Genomic DNA, 25,426 nt, shown 5'->3' on the forward strand with positions numbered 1-25,426 from the left:
TTTGTGTGAGCATCAAATAAGCTGTGATCTCATGGGGTCCCAATCTCTTTCAGGAACTTTTACTCACAAAATGGGCAGGCTGCTTGTTCCTGTAGTGTGCATGACCATATAAAGCATTCAGATGGGGAAAAAAAAACCATTACTTCATGTCTACTTTGTGATTCACGATTTGTTCCAAGGCTTTAGTCTCTTGGGACCAGCGTCTGTTACGCATGTGGCTCTGAAGCTGTAGAGGAGAACAACATTAAGTTCACTGCTACTTTGTTGTCTACAAACTTGTCTGGACGCCTTCAGCATCGCAGGGTAAATATGTGGCACATAATAAATGGAAGGATTCAGCTGGAGGGGAGGTTATGGAGGAATTGGCACTGTTTCTTTCTGGCCGGCCCCAGCAGGGGAGGCAGTGAGGTTTTCTGTCCTGACAGTGCTGGGCAGAACAACTGGTGGCTGCTTCCATCATTCTTGTGGGTATCTGCAGCCTGGGCATGTCTTAGAGCTTGCATGCTCGTTTAGCCTAATTAAAAGAAAGCTGCTTCTGCAAGTCAGTGCTAAGAATCAAGCTTACTAAAAAGTACAGTTTGCCTGTGAAGTCTGGAGGCAAGGTGATGACGTGTCTGCCTTCCTTATAAAGGCAGTACTTGAAGCAGTTAAAAATTGAAGACAGTAACTGAGGTGTAACCTGGAGGAGCAGAATCTCTTTCCAGGAATGCAGGGTGGAGGGGAAACCCGCTGCTCTCTCCTCTTTTGCCTGCTTTTCACACCTCCTGCAGCTGCCACCCAAAGCTGATGCATTTAGCTGCAGCTGGCAGGGAGCTCAGCCAGGCTCTTGCAGAGTGCTCACAGCTCTTACCAGGAGCAGAGGCACAGGGAGGACTTGGAGCAGGGAAGTTCAAGGCTGGTAAGTTGAGCTGCAGTTCAAAGTACAGCACAGATCGTGCAGCATAATGGGTTCTGTGGGTGGCTTGTGTTGCAGCATGCATGACATTATGGAGTACAGACATGGGGAGAAATGCAAGGCTGGCAGTGGCTGTTAAATCACTTAAGTTATACCTAGATGAGGCGACTCCCAGCGTTATGTACCCAGCTTGAATTTGAGATGCAGTAATCACGCTTTATTTAGAGGTGCTTTAGGGATGATTTTGTTTCTGAGAAATGCAATGTTGAGGAATATCAGCAGCCTTTTGCAAGGTCACAGCATCTCTTAGTAGATGGGCTATGGGAGGGATAGGGGCTGAGTGTGTAACTCTGGATGTTGACTTGAGAATGCTTTAAAACCTTCTGCTTGTTGAAGCGTTAGCTCTGCTTGCTAGATAGATGTTTGGTCTGTTTTGTCATCCACCATCCTAAAAGCAACATTTCAATCTGTGTAGGCAAGTTCAGGAGCCAGGCTTTGCTATTTAGTTCATCTCACGCTCTGCCAGAATGTCAGCAAGAGTCAGTTATAGGATTTGTTTTATTAATGCCTTAAGAAGAAAGCAGCCAGATCAACGTTGCAATGGAGAATTCATTGTAAGAACAGCATTAGTGCTGGGTTGGTGCATGCTCTCGAGCTGAGGTGATGCTGTGTGAGAATAAGAGGTCAGGACTTAAGCTCTTTCTCTAGCAGGTTCAATTTCCTTTTATTCAGTAGGTGGTTAATTTACACTGTCCTTTCTCTTTAAATATAGAGAAGGTTTTGAACCTGCTTTGCATGGGGCAGATCGTACCGAGCTGTGCTGAGAGTGTGAGTCATTACCAATCATTGTGCTTATGAAGCTGGGCTCTCTGAGTGGATACTGAAACTGATAGGGCCTGACACATTCAAATAGCTGCAGGACTTCCCCTTTTGTTCCTTTCCAAGAAGGGATCACTTCACCTGCTCAGCCAGTAATGCTGTTATGCTCGTTCATTTATAGCCTACATCTGGTCATTTGGGGTGAAGGCTGCAGCAGCTTTAACAGATTTTCTTCTCTTGAAAAAGCAGGTGGGGAACGTGCTAATCATTGCTGGCTGCTTGGGGGGTTACTCTCCTGTAAAAGAGAAAAACCCTTGGGGTTATTGTGACTCAGCTTCTGCTTTCTCCCCCTGTGACTCCAGGGCCTCAGCACGATGATAAGAATTTGCTGATGGCTTGGTGCAGAGCTGCAGTTTGCCCCCAGCTGGCAGATCCACATTCCTCACCCAGCCATGCTGCATCCTCAGTGCCACAGCAGCTGCAGTGCCTGCAGAGCTGTCCCAGCTCCCACCCAGCTGTTTGTTGGGCACTGAGGCAGATCTGTTTTAAAAGAGCAGCTGTGGGGGCACAGCATCATGAGCATCATTTTAGATATACGTGCAGGGCTATTTTTAAACGCTGACTTCTTGAAACTTCTAAGAAGTGGAAGTGGTTAAACTCAAGACCAGGTTTCTTGGCTTAACTGGTACGTGAAATTTCTCATTTACAGGTTTGTACCATAAACAGCTTATCACTGCCACAATGACATCTTCAAGCTCTGCCCAGCATCCAACAGCTGAGAACGCCTGCAGAATCACTCTTGGACAAGCTAACCAGGTAATTATCTCCCCCACTTATCTTCATTGCTTTCTCCTCACTAAAGCTTCCATTTCTTCCATTAAATCAAAACTCTCTAATGACATTTAGGTAAGAAGAATTTAGCATGATGGAATAGGGCTTTTATCCTGAAGATTTCTGTTAGCTTTCAGCAGATCAGAGATTTATGAGTATTTTAAAGGGAACAGAAGGGGAGAAAGCAGATAAATTGGGCCATAGAAGAAAATGCTTAATGCATGTTTTTGTATTGGAGCTATACTTGAAGAATTCCATCTGCAGCATTGCTCCTGATGCTCGACTACTTGTGACAGTTGCACTGAAGCATCATAGCTTTGTATGTTAAACTTTGTTCAATCAGTAATGCATCCCCACGGCTCGTTTTGAGGTCAGGACTGAACACGCAGCACTCGTGTTATTGCCTCTTTGAGTGTCCCTGGGAGAAGCAGCTGCAAGCCAAGGGCAACGTGGCAGGCGTGTGGTTTGGCTGTGACACAGCATGCTGACAGCCAGTCGAAGAGGAAACACGCTGCAAAGAGTGGCTAGAGAAATCTGATCTAAAATCAACTATTTCTCTTCCAGATCCACTTCACTTGTGCAGGGCATCTCCAAAATATGAAGGGAATGGGCAAGAGTGAAAGTAAACTGATGGTGTGTTAGAAGATCCTCCCTTTTGAGGCAATTTCAGAAGCATTGAAATACAGCCAAGTCCTGTGCAGTTTATGCTTATTTATTCAAATCACTTTGCTTGGAAGAAAAAAAAAAAACAAAAAAAAAACACAAATAGGCTCTGATATTGTTATGAAAATATTGATGGCCAACAGTTTCCAAACTAACAGTTCTGTTTTGGCTGTACTTTAATAGCTGAGGGCTCATTTTGCATGGATCAAGCTAACTAGGTTGCTTCTTTAATCAGAAGGAGATGCATGAGCAGTTATTTCAAAATCTATTTGAGAGTGGTCATTAGAGAAATGAATGAGTGCAAATACATAATTTATCTTATTGAAAACCGTATGCTGATATAAGCAATTACTTGTGTTGTGCTCAGCTTTTTCCAAGTAAACATGCTGTTTTTGAGAAAAAACAACTCATGTCCAGCCACAAGCCTGTATCTGAGCTTGAAAATATATCTAACAGTCACAATAATGGGAAAACAGGGAGACCAAATATGCTTGCAGTAGGAAATAATTTTTTATGGTACTTAAACAGTGGAACAAAAGCCTTGCCAATATGCTGCCCAATAGCTGAGTGACAAATTGGACTTGTGACAAGCAGCTAAAACTTGTGAAAACAGTGCTGCAGCTAAATCTGCCTGTTGAGGAAATACAGGGTTGCAAGGGAAGGAAATAAGTATTGCAGTTGCATTTATATAGGCTGAAAGCAGAGGTGTGTATGAGGCCCAGGTGAACCCATCTGAGTGATAGGTGAAGGTCTTCACCTGCACAAATTGCATGCCTTGAGAGCCTTGTCAAAGTATAAGGGAGCCAGCAGTAAACATTGTGTGCTAAGAACTGGCTGTTTTTTCCAGTGACAGATTGAAATATCTTGTTGTTTTAGCACCTGAGGGGCAAAGAAGGAGGGCAGCGGAAGCGATTCAGAGTGGGAAACGTGTACATTAGCATATAATACTGTGCCCAATTATGTGGCATTCAGCTTCCTGGCAGAGCAGCGTGGGCTTTCTGACATCTTTTAGGAGCGTGAGGCTCTCCTACGAATTATTAAAATTCTTGTGGAGCACACAGAGTGGAAGGGGAAGCAGCTATTTAAAACTCGCCGTAGTTTTATATAGCATCTGTCTCATGTACTACTCAAAGCTGCTTGGGAGTGTGGGTGAAACCTAAAGGGTTGTGGTGCAGTTGCATTGTTCCCAGGGTGCTTTAGATATTACTTAGTAAAGATTTTGTTTATTGACTGAAATGTACAGATTCTGATCCTTGGTGTTAATTAACCACACGTTGTCTTAGACATAGTCTTGTTATTAGGTGCCTCTTCATGGATCCTAATAAATACATCCCTCCTGAGGTCTGTAGAGAGCATGCTCAATCTGTTCTCTGCACTGCTTGAGGGAAATCAGCCTTGCTGAACTTGAAGTCCCACTGGGTGCCCCATGGTTGCTCCTGAGTACATGACTCAGTACGTTTGGTTAGTCACTGCCCAGGCCTCCATACCAAGAGCCTGAGTTTCCTGTATTTCCTCACATGATGGATGACATCAAAGTTAACAGCAATGTGAGTGATTAAAGCCTTTAGATCTGTCTGCCCAAGTTCCTTTATTTTTTTTTTTGTCTTGCACCTGAGTCACAGTGATGGTGCTGATTTTCAGACCTTCTAGCTTCTCTTCAAGCATTTGACCATGCAGATTACTTGTTGAAGAGTATCAGCTCTCAGCAGATTAGCCTAAGGCAAGCAGTGTTTTCCCATGACCTCCATTTCATAGCACAGTTGTCTCTGCACAGTGTGGCAGCCTTAGGCAGCTTGAGCAACTTGGGTTTGTTTGCTGAGATCTGCAGGCATGGTGCTGGGCTCACATTCTTTCCCTCGTTGCTTCTCATCATTCAAACAAAAATCTGTGCTTTGTGTTTCAGGTGCGACCCAAACTCCCTCTTCTGAAGATTCTGCAGGCTGCAGGTGCCCAAGGTGAAACCTTCACCCTAAAGGAGGTGGGCTCAGTTTCTAAGCACTGAAAGTGTGCCTGTCCTGTGTGCCTGTGCTTGATGGATGGGTTTTTTTTGTTTTTGTTGTTTTTTTTTGAAAGATTTGGGACTGGCTCTTGATTGTTCTGTACTTGGAAACCCTACCTGCAGAGCAGGGATTCTGTACCCACGGGGCTGTTGGGATTTAATTGGTGGTTAATTGTCAGGAACCTTTGAAAGAACTGAGAAAGGAGGAAGAAATATAACCAGAAACTGCTTTAGAGAAAGAAAAGATGGAATAAATAGTCTTCTGCTTGAGAGAGTGTAGGAGATGCTGTTCAATTGTCTTATTTAGTGCATGAGAGCTTTAAAAATTGGATGCTAGTTGATACTTTTAAGTTCTTTTTGAACTTGCTTGTCAGCTAAACCTGAGAGACCCTGCAAATTCGTTTATTTTTAGATTAAAATGCAATATGTGTACAAGATTAAAAAAATGACACTGGCTGTGATTTACAAGAGTAGCCTGTCTGGAAAGAATTAAATGCAGTGGTTTTTCATTATGAATGTGTCAGATATTCCTGCAGAGCTCTGTGACTTATTTTAAACACTTATGCATTTAAATAACTTGTTTAGCTTCTACAAAGTTTTGCAAAAACAAATTGAATGCTTTAAATGGGGGCAGTTCAGTATTAAATGCAGGCTGCTTGTAGGGATTAACATTTTAACTCAGCTCAGTCAGTTTTTCTGCAGCAATTGGTGTTCTGTTAGCATCGTTTTGGTGGCATTTGCTATCATTGAGGAGGGTCACTTTGGTGGCTAATGGGGGATGGAACTTTGCCTGTATTGGGCTTACCACACTTTTTCTCCTCTTGTACTCCTCACTGTAGCTGGCATTTGTTTTTAAATTGGAGTAGCAGAGGGAACTTGTCTTAGTTTTCTGTCCTGTTAGTTGCAAGCCTTATGGCAATGTGTTAAAGCTTCCTTGTTTGAGACACTGATGGGTGGCAGAAATGCAGAACAAACAGGTGCTATTCAGCTTACACAGCTTAGGGTATCAGCAATACCATAAAAAAAAATACCATAAACTAACACATTTCTTTGGTTTCAGCTGCAGGTGTGGCTAATGATATGTTACAATTCCACAGGTTATGCATTACCTAGGACAGTATATAATGGTGAGGCAGCTGTATGACAAAAGGCAGCAACACATGGTGTATTGTGGAGGAGATCAGCTGGGAGAATTGCTGGGGCTGGAAAGCTTCTCTGTAAAAGATCCAAGGTAAGAAAAAGTAACCTTTAGCACACGCTGTATTATGGAGATTGCTGAGTGAGAGACCCTTGGTGACACTGTTCCCATTTGCAGTCCACGAGTACCAAGTGCCCAGCTCTGTGGCTTTTTGCTAATGCATTTGACAAGTTTGAGTTTAGCTCTTGTTTTGAAGAGCTGGTTCTGAATGGGCCAGACAGCAACTTGTTTGAGGTGACAACATCTTTTCTTCCCTTTTATTTCTGCATCTTCTCAAACTGTTGGTCTCAGGCTCGTGCTAAAATCTGCATCCTTCAGGTAGGTTCTGTAGATTTAGGAGTGGAAAAAATGCACTGCAGATTCCAGCATCTCTGTGGGGATAATAAATGAGAATTTCTGTCACCGATTTGACAGGATAATGCTGTTTGCTGTTGTGATTATATTCACCACCTCCTTCTTTTCCACAGCCCAGTTTATGACATGTTGAAACGGAACCTTACTTCTGCTGCCATGACAGGTAGGTTTTTTACAGTATGGGCAAGTATATTCAATAAAGTGTTGATGTAACTTGGGTAAGTAATGATATTCAGGGAAGAGAAATGTTTCTGAAGTTGGAACAAACTGCTGATGAAGGCTTTGACAAGAGTCTCCTTGAGTATGTTCTGTTTGTGTGTGTCCAGCATCAGTAGCTGTGGTATGAAATCAATTAGCTGGTTGAGTAATGCAGCTGCCTTTAACCAATGGCCAAACCTCAAAGCAGCAGATAAAATATTTGGATACCCAAATCAACATAGCTGAAGCATCTCATCCAAATTTTTATTGATTGCTTTTGTCAGTTTTGTGACAATCTGTGACTTCTCTCTCTTGCCTCATTTTATACTTCGATTGTCTTGAGAGTGAGCCTAAAGAGTGCTGGAAACCTACCTAGTTCTGCAAGCCAAAGAGGTCTGGACTTTACTCAAACCCTTGGATGTTTAAAGGCTACAGTTCTTTGGCTTGTGAGGGATACAATCTATTTACATCAGTTTATTCTGAAGTTAATGATGGCTCCCATGGTGCAGCTCATCACCTTCATGTGAAAATTAACTTATTGAAGCCACAAGTATGCAAATCAGGAGGTAACTGTATGAGGAAGGTTGTGAAGTCTCGTGTCTTGCTTTCTAGGCTCTCTAAGCAGATAATATGGGCTTAGTTCTTCATAAGTGCTTAGTCTGTTTTTGCACACGTGTTCAAGCAAATGTAGAAATTGAGGAGACGTGGCCCTGAACTATTCATGTCTGTTTTGAGCCATGTATTGGTGCCTGTGAGGTCCGTCTCCTTTCCTTTCTATTTAGAACCTTCCGAAGCAGACTGATCTAAATGCTTAGCTGCAGAATAACTGTGTGAGTGCAGTTTCCTTTGCTGGTAGTTCCCCGGCCTTTTACCCATAGGCAGTGTATGAAGAGCAAAGGATCCCAACGAAACACTCTCCTCTGCTACCCTGTTCCCTTCTACTTGGTGTGTGCATGTGGCTGTGCACGTGTGGCTGGGTGTGCATGAGTTGTCCAGTCGTGCTGCAACTATTGCCAAACCTGCCAAAGGAAGTACTGTTCCTTTGGTGTGATGATCATTTGGTTTAATCACCATGTGTGCGTGTGTATCTGTGTGACTATGATGCGAAACAAGCTTGGCAGACCAGGCCAACTATGTAGGAAGGATGACTCTTGGTATTGTTCTTCCCTTTGTTGCAACAGAAGTAGCTAAAAGTGCTGTAGGGCTTAAAGAGACCATCATGTTTTATATTAGCAGCTTGTATTCATTTGCCAAACCAGTACTAATCAGAACATCACTTTTGCAGATTATCCTGCCCACTTCTTCCTAGTACACTTGTAGGAAGAAGAGTGACTGCAGTACATCTTGTTAATAAAGATTAAGCTCTGACATAATGCTCTTTATCAGATGCTAGCCTTACTTGGCTCACTGTCACTTTTAACATGAATCACATGAGGGGTATTTAGGAACGCCTACCTCACTTTAAAGACGTTTTGTGTTCAGTTCCTCATACATATTAGCTTTGAATAAAGAAGCCTTCCAGTACGTGGAGTGCATTTTCACACAATGTTTAGGACTAGTAAATGTCATACAGTGTTAGAAGGACAGTGCTTCTCTTCTAATGCCACAGTGGAGCAAAGCAATGATGGATGAGCCAATTGGCTTCTGTTTTCCTGCAGGTATGAAATACTTAGTGGCCACTAGGAAGTTGTATGGTGATGAAAGTGAACAAAAAACCTCAACTAATTAATGCATAGAGCCATATCATTTTGTGGTCCTGTGTGTTATCGCTTCATGGTCCACTTTTCTGCCTACAAGATGCAGTTTTCAGTGCCATGACTCACAATGCAAATCAGGTTGTTCATACCTCCCTGGCATTCTGCAGGGAATTTCTCTGCTAAAGTGAGATGAGAGAAAGCAGGAGCCATCCTCTCACCTTTTCAGAGAGTAGATTTCCTAAATACAGCTCTTCTGTTAAGTAGAAAGACTCTGTAGACTGTTACTGCTCTTTAGTTAGTCTGGCCTTTTAAGTTTCCTCCATATGTGCCTAGCAAAGCCTGGGGAGTGCCACTAGAGTGATGCTTCTAGGAAATGGCCAGCTGTCTAAGGAAGAAAGGGCTCTGCTTTCCTAAAGGATTGCTTAGAGGTCTGCCAAGCCTGGGTCGTTGGTTGCTTGCTGAAGACCCTCTGTGTTGCGAGAATGGTTATTACCAGGGAAGGTTTTTTCTTTTGTTTTACCTGCTATCTAGATGCTGCACAGAATCTCGCAAAGGAACAGAGCGTCGATAAGCCAAGCCAAGACCAGCTGAAGGTAAACCCACTGCGTGGTGGTTTCTTTTGTTGTACAGAGTGCCCCTTCTCTGTACCTGTGCATGGTGGACTGCCAGAACTTTGTGCTGCTTGGCTGCCAGGTTCTCACCTTCCTGAAAAGTTCTTGGAGTCCACACAGCAGGGACAGAGTGACCCTTCTCTGTTCTCATCATAACAGAGTGCCAGTCTCTGAGCGCGTTTCTCTGGGGTGTAGCACTTCTAGTCCTCAGTTCCTCCAGCCTGCTCTGTCTTTTCATGTCTTTCCCCTCTTCCCACGTTTCCTCTCTGAGTAGGAATTGCCAAATCATTAAACATTCTAAAAAGCGTGAACGAGTTTTGTGTTTAGTAGGATTGTTTTCAGAAGCTTTCAGATGGAATCTGAAACCTAGGAAAAATCTTTGCATATTCTAACTTATCTCAGGTGTATTTTGGGATTAAGGTTAAACTCATCTGGGAGTTTTCTGTTCACACTGGGGGCCAGAGAACCACAAACGGTTTTACTGCATTTAAGATGGCAACTTTTGGACTTTTTGCCAGTCTTAAGATTTTTCCTGGGTTGCAAGTGTATTGTTTGTGCTGATGACAGATGCATTAGTGTTCCTAGAGGGTTAACAGTGTGTAGCTTTTGTTCAGAAACTTCTGTTTATCTTATCTTTTTGGCGTTGTACTGCAGCTGGTGACTCAGAATGGAAGTGCTACATCCCCTTGTCTCTATAAGCTCTGGTGGGCTAACATCTGCTTTTTCCTTCATGCAGTTTAGCCCAAAGGAAGGTTCTGACACTGTCATCGTGGAGGATGAAAGCAATGCATCTGCTGTGTCTACCTCAGAGCACAAATGTGAGAATTATGAAGGTGAGTGCCAGCTTTTCCATGGTAACAGGCTGCACAAGCACTTCTGCTCCTTCTCCAGCATGACATGTTGAGCTTTGTATCAGGAAACAGCTGGAGGAGGGTGTTGGGAGACTAATAAAAACCTGTTGTGGAATATAGTCTTTAAAACTCATCATTTTATGGCAAAGATTGAGAGAAGTGCAAATGTCTGCCAAGCATACTTTATGATAGGCATGTTTTCTAGCTTAGATACTTTGTCTCAAAAATAAACACTGAGTAAATTGGCAGGTTAAGCCCCAAAAGCACAACTGTCACTAACCAGTGCCATCAAAAATCTTGCAGACCTTGCTGAAGGGTATTGTAAATGCTGAAATTAGACTTGTATCTATTTATCTTCCCAAGGGACCCTCTCCTCTGATTACACAGAATGCAGCCTGAGCTGTCTGCAGTCATTACCTGCAAACCAATCAGGAATATGAGTAACAATGGATATATTTTTTTTTCTATCCACCTTAAGTGTCATACAGCTCCTTCATATTGAGACATTTCCTTTGTTTTAATGTCTGGAGTTTTCTCGCTGGTTCAGTCATGGATTTCTGATGTTCTGGAAACAGTTTTCCTGTTTTTTTTCCACCTTCTGCTCACAGATTGTTCTCACATCAAGGAACTTAATTTGTAAAAACAGATCATCTTTGCAATGTGTGGGTATTTCTGGATAAAATGAGAGCAGTAAATATTTTCTTGGCTGCATGTGCAGAGGAGGTAGAAACAGTCCTTGTTGGTGCCTTTGAAGCTCTCAGCAGTGAGGAGGGTTTGTTTCAAGGTTATCTTGAAACTTAAACCTCTGAGTTGAGGATTGGAGGCTAAACTGCGTGTGCTAAGAAGGAGGCTGAAGCAGGGAGTTAGAGAGGATAGATTTTTTTACCTTTCCATTTCCTGATTTGACCCTGGTTTGGGAATTCAGGAGCTCCCATCATTTGAAATTTGAACAAAATTCAAACCGATTCTTTCTACATCTTAAGCATTCCAAGAAATCTACCCAGTGTTGTCTTGGATAGAGTTCTGAAGGGAGGATTCATGTTTGTGTATTCCTTCTTAAAAAGATGGTAATGCAGTTATAGACACGCTGGGAGCTCTGGAATGCTTCTTTGACTTCTTGGCTGTGTGCTGACTGTTATGCCAGATTCACTTGGGTAGATACACCAGTGCAGTTGTGTGGCAGATCTAACATCTCAGTACACTCACCCAAACTTCAAAGCTCTTAGCAGTAACTCTGGCTGTAAGTGGAAGAAAGGTTTCTCAAATCAGATGGGGCCAAATTTGTCTCTGCTAGTCTCTTTAATGATGTAGGTGTGGCATGACTTAGATTCTACTTGGCTCTTACAGACAAAGACTTAATAGAAAACCTCTCTAAAAGCAAGAAGCCTAAACTGGACCTAGTGTTTGAGGAATGGGATGTAGCTGGTCTTCCATGGTGGTTTTTAGGCAACCTCAGAAGCAATTACAAGTCCAGAAGTAATGGATCAACAGATATTCAGACTAACCAGGTGTGTAGACATTTTAAAGAGGTGCACTGTATTCTTTTCCTCTCCTCTTTTGTTTTCCAAGTAAATAATATATTATTGTCCTTTTTCTTCCCTTCCCGCTTCAGGATTTTCAGCCTCTCCCTTCTGTGTTCCAGTCCCAGCCTTTCACATCAGGTGGTTGGTTACCTTTATAGTGTTCTTAAATAAACTAGGCACTCTGTTATCTGCTGGAGGCCCTTCTGCACTCCAGAGCTGTGATGGTATTGCAGTAGGTGCCCCTTCCCTGTGTTGAAAGTTGTTGCTCAGTGCAGATGGTGGTACCATGGTGGACAGCTGCTGTATGGCCAGCTTGCAAGGGGAACGAGCATCGTGCTGCTTGCCACCAGGGGTGTCTTTGTGAGAGTAGTCACTGCCCCTTTCTCTCCTAGGCATGACTGGAGAAGCAGCCCAGGGCCTGGAAGGAAAAAGGGAGAGGTATTCCCTGTGGCTATGGCTGCAGTGTTGGTCCTCCTGCTGTTGCTACCCTGAGCTCTAAGTGGTCTCTTCTGTTTCTTCTCCGATAGGATGTAGACACTGCCATTGTTTCAGATACTACTGATGATTTGTGGTTCCTCAACGAAAGTCCCTTGGATCAGACCAACACTGCAGTCAAAATGGAAACAGCTGACTGCGAGGAAGTGAAGGAAGGTGACAAAAAGGTACCTTTTCAAACAGACACCGCATATGTGTGCCACCAGTTGGCCTTGTCTAAGAGATCTCAATGAAATGCAGAATCTTTTGTTTTTCCCCAGCCTTTCAGTGCTGTGTTAACATGTGAGGAGCTAAATCTGTAACCACCCAGAGTTTGTGTTAGAAAAGGCTGTCACCATTTCGTACACAGAGTGTCAGCTTTCCTTCTAGTCAGTAGTCTGGGTTTTGGTTTAAAAGTGTGTATTTTCAAGGCACAAAATTACTTTAAAATTACTGGCCAATCTGAGGTTTTAATTAGGTTAGTCATAAGAGAAATTAATCAGATGTGTGTTAAAGTAATTCAGCTCATGATTCATGGAATTTAGTAGGAACACTCAAGTATTTGTGTTTGCGTTGGTGTGATTTTTTTTTTTGTGTGTGTGTGCATTAGAGATATATATGAATTCACCACAGGAAAATCTGACTGTAAACCAGCTCAGTGCAAGTTATCAACAACAGCCTGGAATAGATAAAGTACACAAAATGACTTTTCATTCACTTCTGTAAATTAATTCTCATGGTGATTGTACAGCAAAACGAAAATGATGATATAGAGTTAGGCACATCATAAATACAGATTGTTGCAGCTCTTCTGACAGCATATCTACTTTTCCCAGGTGACTGAGGATGCATGTTTGCATGACTTTGAGGATTCTCAGTGTTTAAGCGACGACACAGATACAGAAGCTGCTTCTGAGGTAGGCATCCCTTGGGTCAGTGTTCCTTGCTTTGGAGTATGCTGCAGCCCTAACTGTATTTAGGAAAACTGCTCTCCCAGCTTCTACAGCCCCTTCTTGCAGTAGGAGAAGCACTAGGATGTCCCTGGCATAGGGCAGCTGAATCATAGCTCTTGCATTTGCTTTCTGGGGTAACAAAGTAAGCTACTGTCAGTTGTGCACGTTCAACAGACGCCAAATGATAATGGTGTCTGGAAAATGTATTCCTAACTGATTCCAGGAGCTCTACACTTGAATTCAATAAACTGCACAGCTTGAGAACGCTGTATTCTTCCACAGGCTGGGAGGAAGGAAGGACAAATTTAATGCTTAAGGAGAGACCTGCATTTTTAGAATGCACAGAGTACTAAAATTCTTAGGCTTTCTGAGGTGCTGATAATTGAATCGCGCATCTGCAAGCCTCGGTAGTAGCATCCTCTCTTGATGAAGCTTCTTTGCTTCTTCTCCTTTGTTGAGGAGAAGAATTGTTAGCAAGAATGCACTAACTTGCTGCTGTTTTTGTCTGCCCCAATCGTTCTTCAGGACTGCTGGCAATGCACCAAATGCAAGAAGTTTAACTCTCCAGGCAAACGGTACTGTTACCGCTGCTGGGCCTTACGCAAGGACTGGTACTCAGATTGTCCCAAACTCACTCATTCTCTTTCTCTGTCCAACATTGATGCTATGCAAAATGAAAACAGTGATGAAGGGATCGATGTCCCGGACTGCCGAAGGACTATTTCTGCTCCAGTTGGCCCACCTAAAGACATGTATGTGGTAGAAAACAAATCACACGCAGATCCCTGCGGCTCTATTGAGTCCTTGGATTTGGCACGAGAATGTGAAAGCAGGGACTCTCTGTTGCGTTTCACTGAGCATAAAAAGGAGGAAGAAATACAGTCTTTAGAGAGTATAAAAAAGTTACTGAATCCTTGCTTCCTGTGCCATCACAGACCGCGAGATGGGAATATTGTCCATGGGAGGACTGCTCACCTTGTGGCCTGTTTCAAGTGTGCAAAGATGCTGAAGAAAAAGAGATCACCTTGCCCGGTGTGCAGGAAAGACATTGAGATGGTGATTAGAATCTTTATGGGGTAGTTGTGCCTCTTCAGGCATTCTCTGCTGAAGGATAGCACACACATTTTCTTGCACTCTACGCAAACCCTAACTTCAGAGCTCGGAGCATGAATACCAAAGACAATTAAGGTTCCAAACTGACCAAGAACACAGAAATCAACCCTGTATGTCATACGAAGCAGTGTCCATTTCTGCTATCTACTTCAATGAATGCCTGTGGGGAGTGGGGAGGGACCAGCGTGTTGGTATTGATGCCCTAGCTTTGAAATTATCCAAGTCTTTTAACTTGAGTTCAGTAGTTTCAGAAGGTCTCTGTTCTGATGACTGATCCTTGCAGAAAGCAAGTTTTGGAGAGAGTTATGACTTTGGCTGTTGGAGTGTTCTCCAGAAAGTCAGACACTGTGCAATGTCTTCTAAGGAAAGTGGTGGGTGGGAAGGATGGGAGGGAGGGGTAGGTGAAGAGGGTTGTGATTTACATAAGCCATTTCTCCAAGGATCAGTTCTCATGAAGGCAGTGAGAAGTAAATAGGCAGGTTTCCAATCATCCCTTTTTTCTTTTTTTTTTTTAATGTGTGTTAGATAAAGTGAAAGTCCTTTGCGCCCAGACTTGAAGTAAGTCCTCTCAGACTTCTAATTTGTAGCTATCTCAGGTCATGTACCAGTTGGCAGAAGAATAGGGTGTTATAGTATGCTTTGTTATTAGATCTTTTCGTTTGTATTGATTCTTTTTTTTCATTCAAGTACACTTCTGTGTCAGCTCTATAGCTTTGTTGAAGCCTGTCCAGGTGTTAGGTCAGAATCTGGTGTGCCAACTGGATTAAATCATAGCAGCTCTTTGCTCATAGCACCAGTGCAACTTTCACCATTGCTTCATTTCATCAGGTCAGTCTAGAAGATGCATCACTTTGTGTTATGTGGCTTTGCAATCAGGATACAGGCCTTTTTGGGGATAAAAACAGTCCTGCAAAGCACTGATTGCAGCCAGTGGGCTGTGTTTAGTGTTCGCTCTTTGGAGTTTTCTCTGCTGATATTTTTCTTACCCTGTGATTTAATGCTTCAAATCTGTTTCAGCAGATTTGTTCTGTCTGTCCTTGAAAGCTACCCATGTTTGCTCTGCTGTTTGTTAAAACTCTGTTAGGACTTGCAGTTTAAACATGTCTTACTCTTTTCTGAGATCATATGCTAGAGTGCTCAGCTCTTCCTCCTCTTGTTTCCCTGGTGCTTTGTGTTCAGAGTACTACCCCATGGAGAGGACCTGTGCTCTCATAAGTGGAAGGCAGGCAGGTGCAGTCCAGAAGCAGGGAGGAATTCAAGGGGTGTAAAGGCTTGGGGTTCCCAGAGAGCTGCCTGCAGGCATTTAGGTTGCTCGGAGATCCCTGTACTCCTGTTCCTCTTCCAGCATTCCCCTCTGTGTATTCTGGACAGGGCAGAGGACTTCAGAGTCAAAGGGAGAAGATGGTGCTGTGGGAGAAAGTGCTGAGCATAACTTTCAGTTTTCTAAGTCTTTATTTAAAATGTAATGTTAGCAAACAGTCCTGCTATGTTTCTATTCTGGGTTCTCTGATGTGAGCCGAGAGGTGGGGGAAGGCAGCTCTCAGCTTGTTCTTCAGTGCTTTGAAGGCCTGTATCCCGTAGCAATAGTGCCTTCCCCTCTAGCTTTCAGTAGACAGGCACTTGAATTCAGTCCAAGCATGTAGGATGTACCCTGTTTTGTCACCTTCTGCATGATTCCCTCTCCAATCTAGGAAGTGTTCTGCAGATAGAAGAAAAGAAGGTAGTGTTTAGAACTCAGAGCTTCTCTAGGCTGTCTCCCAGTTGTTTTTCACACTCCTTGTGCTGGTCCAGTCCTAGCAGGTCAGGTGTGCAATGGAAAGCCCCAGCACCTGCCTGGCTGAAGGTCCCAGCAATCTCTTATGTCGGAGTTGTTTCTGTGCAACGATATTGGAGTAGGTGCTATATGCAGTCACTGCCAAAAGTCAGATCAATTTTATATTTTACAGAGTATTGTGATTATTTCTATGTTGGTTCTTACTTAGACTATTATTGTTGGCTGTTATTTACAGCTGTGTTGTGTAAGAGGATAAACTGTCTGACATTTGCTGCACTATCTGAGTATATGGGAGGCAGTCCATGTGGAAAAATATACTTCTTGCTCCCCTAACTGAAGGGCTGTTCAATGCAGGCGATGCACTTTAGTCATGGTAAGCTCAGCAACGTTATCTCCTTGAATCACAGAAGGGAGTTCCTATCTGGTAGTTGCTTCCATTTTCAGATAGTTTTTCCTTTTTTTAAGGAGCTTGGGCTTGGGCAGTGTGCATTGTGGCACTCTGCAGCACTTCTGAATACTGTGAATTCTCCCTCCCCCCCCCTCCCCCAGTTGCTTCTAAGAACAAAATATTTTGCTCAAAGCAGCTTTACCGAATTGTTCAGGTATGGCTGCACTGAAAAGCAATTTGTGTTGACCAAACAAATGTCAGGAGAGTGTAGGTTCCTGCAATGGGTTGAATATCCTTACCAAAATCCTCCTGAGATCTGTATGCAGCTTCTGTTGTTAAATTAAAATGTTTCAGGTTGTGATAAAGAAATTGAATCTGTGGGATAAGCTTTAGGGTAATGATCTTCTGATCTGTGACTTTTCCTTGAGTGTAACCACGTTGTTTACAACATGCTTTTGCCAAGTTCTTCATTCTTTTTAACTGAAGTAGTGCTCATGATGTCGAACAACGTTACAGTCGGTCTTCCTTTCTCTAAAGAATAAGCTATTGCAGTGCAAGTGGAGCTGGGGTGCCTGGCTTGTGGCTAAGGCATAGGGTGGGTGGGAGGGTTGTAGTGAGGGAGAAAGAAGGAAGAAGAATGTTTTATTGCTTTAACTGAAGTGTGAGGCTAAATGAGGTGGAACTCAGAAAGAGCTGCTCTTCAGGTGGTGATGTAGGGAGTGCAGGCTGGAGGAGCAGGTTGAAGAAGTAGCTCAGAGCACTGGGTTGTAATATTTCCTTTGCAGTGCCATGGGTGCTATTAGTTTCCTTTTCCACCTGTGCTTTTTGTTGGAGGTGGGGGTTGTCAGTGCATGTTCTCTGAAATCATCCCTGGCATCTCATTGTGTTTAACAGCTCCCTCTCTCAGCGTGTTTTTCCTAAGCAGTGCAATAGGGCAGAGGTGGTCTGTGGGTAAGCTTAGCAGTGTTGCTGCCTGTCTGTTTTAGGAAGGGCTGAGCACAGCTGCCTTCCAGCTGTCAGATCAGAAAGGTTGCTGTGTTCTTCATTGGCTGCTGGTCCCCAGGAACCTGCTGACATCTCAGTGTGAGTTTGCTCCCATGCTGGGCTTCATTCATGAGATCCCTCTGCTTTTCAGCCAGAAGTTCTGGCACCGGCGCACTTCTTCAGTGGATATTTAAACAGAGTGTGGGATCCATGAATCTGTACAGTGCTCTGCAGTATGGATCCATGTATTCACCTTCCCTCTGTCTTGACAGCTGGAGGTATACACGCTGCATTCCTGCAGGTCTTCCCAGTTTAAGTGCCTCTTTGCAGTTACTCCCAGTGACTTTTGCTTACTGCTGCAGCTCCCTTACCAGCTGTTTGCTCAGTTGTCTGTCCCTCCTCTGCTGAGCTAAATTATTTAGCTGAATTTATCATTGCCAAAGCTGTGACTGAGGGGGAACATTTGGAGCAGCCCCCAGAGTGCTTGTTTCTTCTGAGTGCTGGGCCTTTCCTTGAAGACAGTAATGAACTTTCTGCCTCTGCATTGCATTGTATTTATTAAGATGCACTTTTTAAGGTGCCTGATGGGGAAACCATGGTACAGTTTGCCAGTGTCCTCTCCAATTCTTCTGCATCTAGCGTTGATTGTAGGTGATACTGAGAAGCTGTCTTGGCAGAAAAAAAGTGGCTGTTGGACAAATGGAAATGATGTGAGAACAGAGTGCTTGAAAACCCACGGGGGTAGCTTGCTTTTGTCTGTTCTGAGCTTTGTCTTCCTCTTCTGGAAGAGAAATTAGAGGCTCCCATTAGAGGCCTTTGGTGGAGGCTGGCTGTTCTGGGAGGCAGCATGGTAAAGTGATGGAAGAAGAGCCTTTGTCCTGGCGTGTTGTGTGAGGTGGAAGAAATTCCCTGAATCTTGTGCCATCTGAACACCTGCAAGGAGAATCAGGATCCTCGAAAAGGAGGTGCTGCAAGGCTGTTCAGGATCAAGAAGGACATCTGCAGGTGGTGTGGGGGTGATGAGCAGCGCGTGCTTGGAACAGCTCCAGGACAACAGATCACCTCCAGGCAGCAGCTTTCCTGCTCTAGAAATCTTGTTGTTGTTACCTATCCAAAATGGCTGGCATTTTCCTTTTTCCTTTGAAAGTGAGACCACTCTGTAGCCAGCTGCTCATCAGCCACAAGCTGCTTTAACACCTCTGCACCTTGCTCTCTGCACTTGTTCCTATGAATACAGACAGCTATTGTGATTGCAGCCCTGTTTTTCTGTGCTTTTACCCTGGTTGTGTTCATTTACTGCCCACGTCTGTGTGTGAACACCACATCCTGTTGCTCCAAGCAGGTGCTTCAGCAGCACGTGGCTGCTGAGCTCTGCAACAGCTTCATCATCTCTGTTTCATATAAGACATAACCACCTTTTGAGGATTGGTCCAGGAGGATGCACGAAGAAGGCAGGAGTGTGTTTTACCTCTGGCAAAGATGATAAAGACTTCTTGTTGTGCAAAGTGTGTTCTCCTGCCTGCTCTCCCTAGCACACGTCTGCAGCCTGTGGTTCCTGAATCTATTTTTCTTAAGAAAAACTCCGTATCTGAGTACCCACCCACACAAGCAGGAGCTCTCACTGAATGACCTCTGTGTTTGCACTATTTATAAAAGGCACGTAGCACAGAATGGATGGCCTGTTTTTGTGTCCTGCGCCTAATGAGTTTAATTAAATAAAGCACATCATTCTAATGCCAATGTCAGTTAATTTTTTTCATTTCACGCTGCCTTTTTGGGGAAAGCTTTAAGTAAAGGCCTGTTACCAGTCGAGTAACCTGTGCTCTTTGTATGTTTGCCTTCATGGGGAGGCAGAAACCTCCTAAGGCTGCAGGTGGAGGGGAGGTTGCACTGCAAGGATTTGTTTGCAGGGATGGTAGCCTGGGCTTGGCTTAGCCTACCTGTGGAAGTACTCGGCGTGTGGTTTAGGAGCTGGAGCAGCTCCCAGACCCACTGCCACCCCTCCGTGCAGCTCCCAGGCCATGCAGCTCACTAGAGGGCACCCGCCTGCTGCTGCTGGTGGAGCAGGATGCTGGCAGCTTCTTTGCAGCACTCAGCTCCTCTCCTCTGGGCTGCGCACACCGAACCTTTAATGCTGCCATAAATAGGTTGCGGTTGGGGGGTGGAAGTCCTGCGGTTAGGATTCAGCTTTCTTTAGTCTCCTCTTGGTTTATGGGGCTGGTTGGAGACCAGCAGGTTGCACGTAATCAGGAGGAAGACAGATGAGCACGCTCTGCTCTTTTGTGTTGGAAAGTAGCACCACGTAGGCCCTGCAGTGATTGATCACTAGCTGCTTGCCAAGGAGGAGATGCTGTGTCTTGACTGCATTGTAGGAAAACAATAAAACTCCACCTGTGGCATCGGAACAGGAGAAAGGAGAGCTGGTTTCCCCATCTCTGACACAATGGTACCTGCTGGCAGGAGGCAGAGGTGGCTGCGTGGCTCCTGTGCAGCCCCCTGCTTGCTCCTGGCTGTATTTCTCTGAGCAGCTTTGGGGAGGGCTGGAGTCCAGGATCACCTGTTGGCAGGCAGCTGGTTTGCACTCAGCAGCCATTCCTATTCTGCCCTGTAGCAGCTATAGAAGTAGTAATTAGGTTTGCTGGTAACCCCTGCCAATCTTGAAGCCTGCAGGGAAGTTCCTGGTTCTGCCCCTGCTGTCTTCTCTCAATGTAACCTACAATGTAACCTTACCCTGCCAGCAAAACCAACCCAGTCCCAACATGCTCCAAAGCACAGGAGCTGCATGAAGCGGATCCCATGGAGCAGAACATCAAAACACTCATCAGCTTCTGAAGCAATTCCCTTCCTTCTGCAGGTCCCAGATGAACGAGGTGATCCAGTGCTGCTTTGTGCACTCCGTGCAAGAGAAGCCCTCCCTGAGAAGGAACGATTGCATCGCTCCTCTGGGAGCCTTCCTGTATGTGCAGCTGGCCAGATGTTTCCACCAGGCTGGAGTAGGGAAGGAGGCTGTTACAGAGCACCTGTGTCCGTCCTGCAGAGCTTAGCAGGCTGAACAAATCCTCCCCTTTCTAACAGAATGTATTGGAGCAAGATGGAATTGCTCACCTCAGAGTTCAGCTTAACAGGGAGGGCTGGTGGGGTGTGTGCAGAAATGAGGTGGCCGTTCATCTCCTATGGGAAACAGCAGTGCAGCTGGCATTTCATCCTCATAGGTGCAAGTGGGATGTGGTTCGACGGGGAAGAGGTTAGCAGAAAATGAAGGCTTTGTTTTTACAGCAGCATGCCATATAGCAGGGCTACTCCTGCTTGGCTGCTGCTCTCTGAAGTCCTTCAGCTTCACTGTGCTGCTTTCTAGCTCATCTTTTATAGGGAAGCAGTGCTTTGGGGGCAGTGTCAGTGATGCAGGTGTCAGCATTAGGGAACCCTCTGAACAAGGGAACGCAATCTCTGTGATAGAGCAGCACACTGGACAAAGGCACACCTGGCTCTGGAGTAGTGGCAAAGTCTGCATTAAACCATCCTGGCACTGCAGTATCTGTGCACCCAGCAGTAAATCAGGAAGGACGTTTACCGGAGTGACTTAGTGGGATGCTTTAAATGGCACATAAACGTTTGCATATTGCTGCGAGCGTGGGAGCAGCTTTACAAGTGCTAGGTATTATTATTTTGTTTGGAAACGGTGTTCTCTTTAAAATCAGTACCACAAGGAAGAATACAAGAGCAAGCGAGTTAACTTGCTACAATAGTCTCATTATTGCCATTAGCAGAGGATTGTAACCCACACTGACAGCCCTTCCAGCTCCAGCTGTTGCTCTCATTTGGCATAAAGCAGCACTTGCTTCATCCTGACAGCACTCTTATCTCTGACCCTTGCTTGGAAAATTGTATTTTCTCCTCCTACCTGGAAATAAAATGTTGTAGACAGACCTTTAAACCATAAAGAAACCTTTAAACCATAATAACGCTGAACGTGGCTTAAAACACTGCCCATGAGCACTGTGCCATCAATCAGCCATGCTAACAGAGAGGACAAGGAGCGTGGCCCATTCATTAGGTGGGCAGCACATCCTCAGCTATTAACCCTGCGCAGGGAATTGGTGACTGCATGACTGTGCACATCACAGTGGGAATGCTCATCCATCCTTCTGTGCCTGGATTCTGCGTGTGCATTGAGTTCCCATTGCTCTCTGATGTTTTGGGTCCTATCCATCCGACAGCTGCAAGCTCCCAGTTTGGGTCTGAGGCCTGCCCTGCTGATGGGGGATGTTTAATTCATCTCCTTGGCTGCTCTATCCAGATTTAATGTCCTATAGGTGCCACTTATCTCTCTTCTCCCCACTTTCCCTTAACGCTGTGCAGTTCCCCTGTTAAATATTTACTGTTCTCTCCATACCAGCGAAGCTCACAGTTCCCTTCAATTTCAATTAAAGATTTACCAGGTGGGCACTGGCATCCATGGGGCAGCCCTTGTCCAGCACAGAGCATCTCTGTCGCTGCGCCGGGACGAGGCAGCTCATGGCAAAGCCTCATCACTGCTGTAATATTTATAATGAACCAACTTTTTTAGATCAATATTTTATTGGGAAGGTTGCTGGGGTAATTCACGCTCCGAGCATCCTCCCTCCGCCAGAGAGAAGCCTGGACTATTAGGAATAATTAACTTTTTGCTAGTTACCTTTCGTGAAGTCGTAAATCTTTAATGCTGGCTGGGAATTTAATAATGCAGATCGAGCAGTGACCTCAAAGCTGACAGCAAGGTTGGGGATGGGAGGGGGGCAGCTGGGAGCACAGTGAGGATGGAGGGCACAGAATCCATGCTCCTCCAGCCCAGCTGTACTCACACAGCTGCTTTGCGTGGGAGGAGAAACCCCCAAAATTTCCAGGAGGAAAACCCAATATTTCATGCAAGCTGCTGCCACCATCCTCTTCGGGCTCTTTCTCAGCTGCTGAGCAGCACTAAGAATTATGTTTCCAAGCAGGAAAGGCAGAAGGCTGTTCCTCATCACCCCCTCCACACACACACCAGGATTTTGGGATGCACCACAGCTTCTCCCCCTATAGCAGATGTTCCCCCCTCGCCCGCAGCCGGCTGTCACTGCGCTGCATTATTTATCCACTCGGTAACATTTGCTGGGATTTAGTGTTTAATAACTGTCACTCCAATATATCTTTCCTTAATCCCCCTCAGATCTGGCACGGTGGCAATTTTAAATATTTATCAGCTCCGTTTGTGTGTTCGCTGTTAAGGTTGCAATTTTCTTGTAATTAAAGATTTACAAGATGCTGCGTGAGGTGTACAAAGGGTTGGGAAAGACCAAAGCCCTCTGGCATTCAAGCTGGAAACCAGCAGCTCCCCATAGGTTTTCCATGGGTCTGAGTGGTGGGGCAGCCACCCCCAAGCATCTCCAAGCAGGTTTTGCTGTTGTTTTTCCCCACTGCTGCTCTCATTGTGTTTCCTCGTGGTGCAAAGCAGCTATCTACAAGGGATGGGACTTTCAGCCCCCTGTTGCTGTGGTTTTGCCCTTCCAAACCCTCACACTGCTGCTCTCCCTATAGCTCTCTGCCTGCTCCTCCCAGCTGGGCTCCAGCTCCTTGTTCCCTATCAGCATCCATTTCTTATTAGCAGGAGCCCTGCCACATGCAAACCCAAACTCAATTCCCCCTCCCTGCTCCTTATTAGGATTTAACACGGCTCCAGGATGACTCTACAGACTCCTGGCTCGCCAGCATCCATAGCACATTGCCATGGTGTGACAAAGCAGCACTTTGTCCCCAAACCTTTGCTTCTTTGGTGACCCCCCAAAGCAGGAGGTGAGCCCTGAGCACCTCAGTGCAAGGGGGAAGCATCCCAGAACACAGAGCAGGGATTGGAAATGAAGCAAAGCAACTAATTGCAAAGCACCCCGTCCCAACATCAAGGAGGTCAATGCTTGCCTGGCTCAAAGCAGACCTCCATCTGCCCCAGCTGCTCTCCATCAGTATGATTGATGGGCACCTCACTGCCCACCTGAGCTCAACTGAACCCATTTCCTCGGTGGTTGGCTCATGTAGGAAGCTGGAGCTGCAGTATGCAAAGGGCTGAGCAGCTTCTCTTTCCGTTTCCCCATTTTCAGAGCATTGCAGCAGAGCAGGGAGAGGTGATGGAGTGTTTGGAGGGAGAGGTGCTCACCGTGGAGATTGACAGGCAGGTCTTCCTGAAGGTTTTTTGAGCTGCACCTGCTTCATCCTAATGGCATCATGCATATGGATAACACTGCTGACATTTCCCAGGGAGGTTGGACGTTTTAATTCAAATCATTCTGCAGGAAGTGCTGGAGGAGAGGCCTGCTTTGATTCCCTAATGAACCAATGATGTGCCCATTGCATTTCTCTGGGAGCCCAAAGGACAGGGATGTGGGTGCTGGGGCTGCCCAGCAGTGGGTGCTGAGTGCAGGGCAGTGCTGTGGGGCTGCATGAAAGAGGGGCCCCTCTAGAAACTTGTTTTATTAGGAGCTTAAAATAGAGCCTGGCATGCTGTGTTCTCAGTTGGCTTTGCCAGAAGCCCTCTTGCATATGGGATCCATGATGCTGCTTGCACTGAGAAAGAGGAGGAGGAGGGATGGAGGGTGGAAGAAGCAGATATGAGACATGGAGAAATGAGAATCCAGCCCTGGATCTGCTTTGACTTCGGTGGCAGATTGAAGAGCCCTCCTGCTTTCCACTGCAGGCTCAGCCTGCGAGCAGAGGAGGATCCGTGAGCCCTATAACACTTTGCAGCCACTATAATTCACCCTGAAAAGCTCATTTCTGGCCTGATGCACCCGATCAGGAGCTGGAAATGGCACGAAAAATTGCAGAGGGGAAATTTATCGTTGGGCTGGTGCAGGATGCTGAGATTGAGCTGTGCAGTGAGGGCTGCGGGGTGCTGCCTCACGGTGCTGCATGGGCTCCAGCATGGGGACAGGGAGTGGTTTCACCTGACACAGCACATTGATAATAAACATCAGCAGCAGTGAATAGTGGATGAGGCACTGATGGTGCTCTGCAGCTGCTGCCCACAGCCAGGTCTGTGGATAGGGGGGTATAAATGGTTTGAAAACAGCTCCTTTTGGAGGTGAGGGATTTGGGATCTCCCTATGGAGGAAGGGAGCTGTACCCTGCCCCAGCTGAATTAATTGCATGCATCTGGCATTTCAACCTCTGGTTTGCAGCATTGCTTATTTCTCAGCAACTCTTTCAGTGGGTTGCAGCAGCCATTTAGCTGAACTGTGCAGTGCAATGGACCCCATTCATCTGTGACTTTTAACTCCTGCTTAAGAGAAAGCAGGAGAGCAGATTCCATGCTTTCCTCTCCTTTCACTTCCCATAGTGTACAGCAGTGCAGGGGCTGAACTGTCCTGGATCCCATTCCCTCCTGCATCTAAAGGGAGGTTTGTTACCATAAAGCCCTCTTGCTGCACAGCAGTACATACAGAAATTTAGAAGAAAAAAAGAAAAAGAAAAGCAAGAATATCCTTCCTCCCCCTCTCCTCCTTTCTCTTTCTGTAACATTACCCTCTGAAGTTTACAAAACAGCCATGAGATTGCACTTGCAGGATATGGGGTTGCAGTCAGGCAGCCCTACAGGGATGCCCATTACGAGATGCGTCACTGCTGCCACTTCTGCTCTGTTTGCCCCATGTGGCTGCCATCCATCCCCTCTGCTTCGCTCTGGGGGATGGCAGTGAGCAAAGGAGGGAGCAGTGGGAAGGAGCAGGGGGTGGGTTTGTGGCTGATTACTCAAGAAAAACAAGAAACAAACAAAGGAAAACGTATCCTAAAGGGAAATCTTACTTTTTTTTTGTTATTTCCAAAGCAAGGACTGTCCAACCATGGAGCTGCCAGGGCGTGTGGGAAGGGGTGACCTACTGCCCATCCCTATGGCTCTTCAACCATCCCAGCTGTCCCAGGGCTGCTTGTAGGAGCTACACACAGATCCAGACCGTGTAGAGCTCTGCAAGCCCCGCGGCCAAGCTCTGCTCCTCAGCATCCCCACACTGCTTTGTCTCTTAGCCAAGTCCGTGATATTACACCGTGTCTTCACTTTTTGTTCTGTTTTGTGTGATTTTTTTCCTTTTTTTTT

General features: G+C 45.4%; 1 protein-coding gene across 3 annotated transcripts; it reads left to right on the forward strand.

Moving 5' to 3' along the window:
* Nucleotides 1-205: 205 nt before the first annotated feature.
* On the forward strand, nt 206-19,065 carry MDM4 (MDM4 regulator of p53). Of its 3 annotated transcripts, none has more exons than XM_010724224.3 (11): nt 206-303; nt 2,424-2,530; nt 5,112-5,186; nt 6,305-6,438; nt 6,873-6,922; nt 9,186-9,247; nt 10,002-10,098; nt 11,464-11,624; nt 12,167-12,301; nt 12,950-13,030; nt 13,592-19,065. In XM_010724224.3, the coding sequence occupies exons 2-11, from the start codon at nt 2,456-2,458 to the stop codon at nt 14,144-14,146; spliced, it is 1,425 nt and encodes a 474-aa protein (XP_010722526.1). In that variant the 5' UTR covers nt 206-303; nt 2,424-2,455; the 3' UTR covers nt 14,147-19,065. The 3 variants fall into 3 exon arrangements, with proteins under 3 accessions (XP_010722526.1, XP_003212938.2, XP_019478802.1); XM_003212890.4 differs by lacking the exon at nt 206-303 and adding an exon at nt 714-898; XM_019623257.2 differs by lacking the exon at nt 206-303 and adding an exon at nt 1,705-1,723.
* Nucleotides 19,066-25,426: the final 6,361 nt, after the last annotated feature.

The sequence above is a fragment of the Meleagris gallopavo genome, chromosome 28 (assembly GCF_000146605.3).
Source record: "Meleagris gallopavo isolate NT-WF06-2002-E0010 breed Aviagen turkey brand Nicholas breeding stock chromosome 28, Turkey_5.1, whole genome shotgun sequence".
In the NCBI taxonomy this organism is placed as follows: domain Eukaryota; kingdom Metazoa; phylum Chordata; class Aves; order Galliformes; family Phasianidae; genus Meleagris; species Meleagris gallopavo.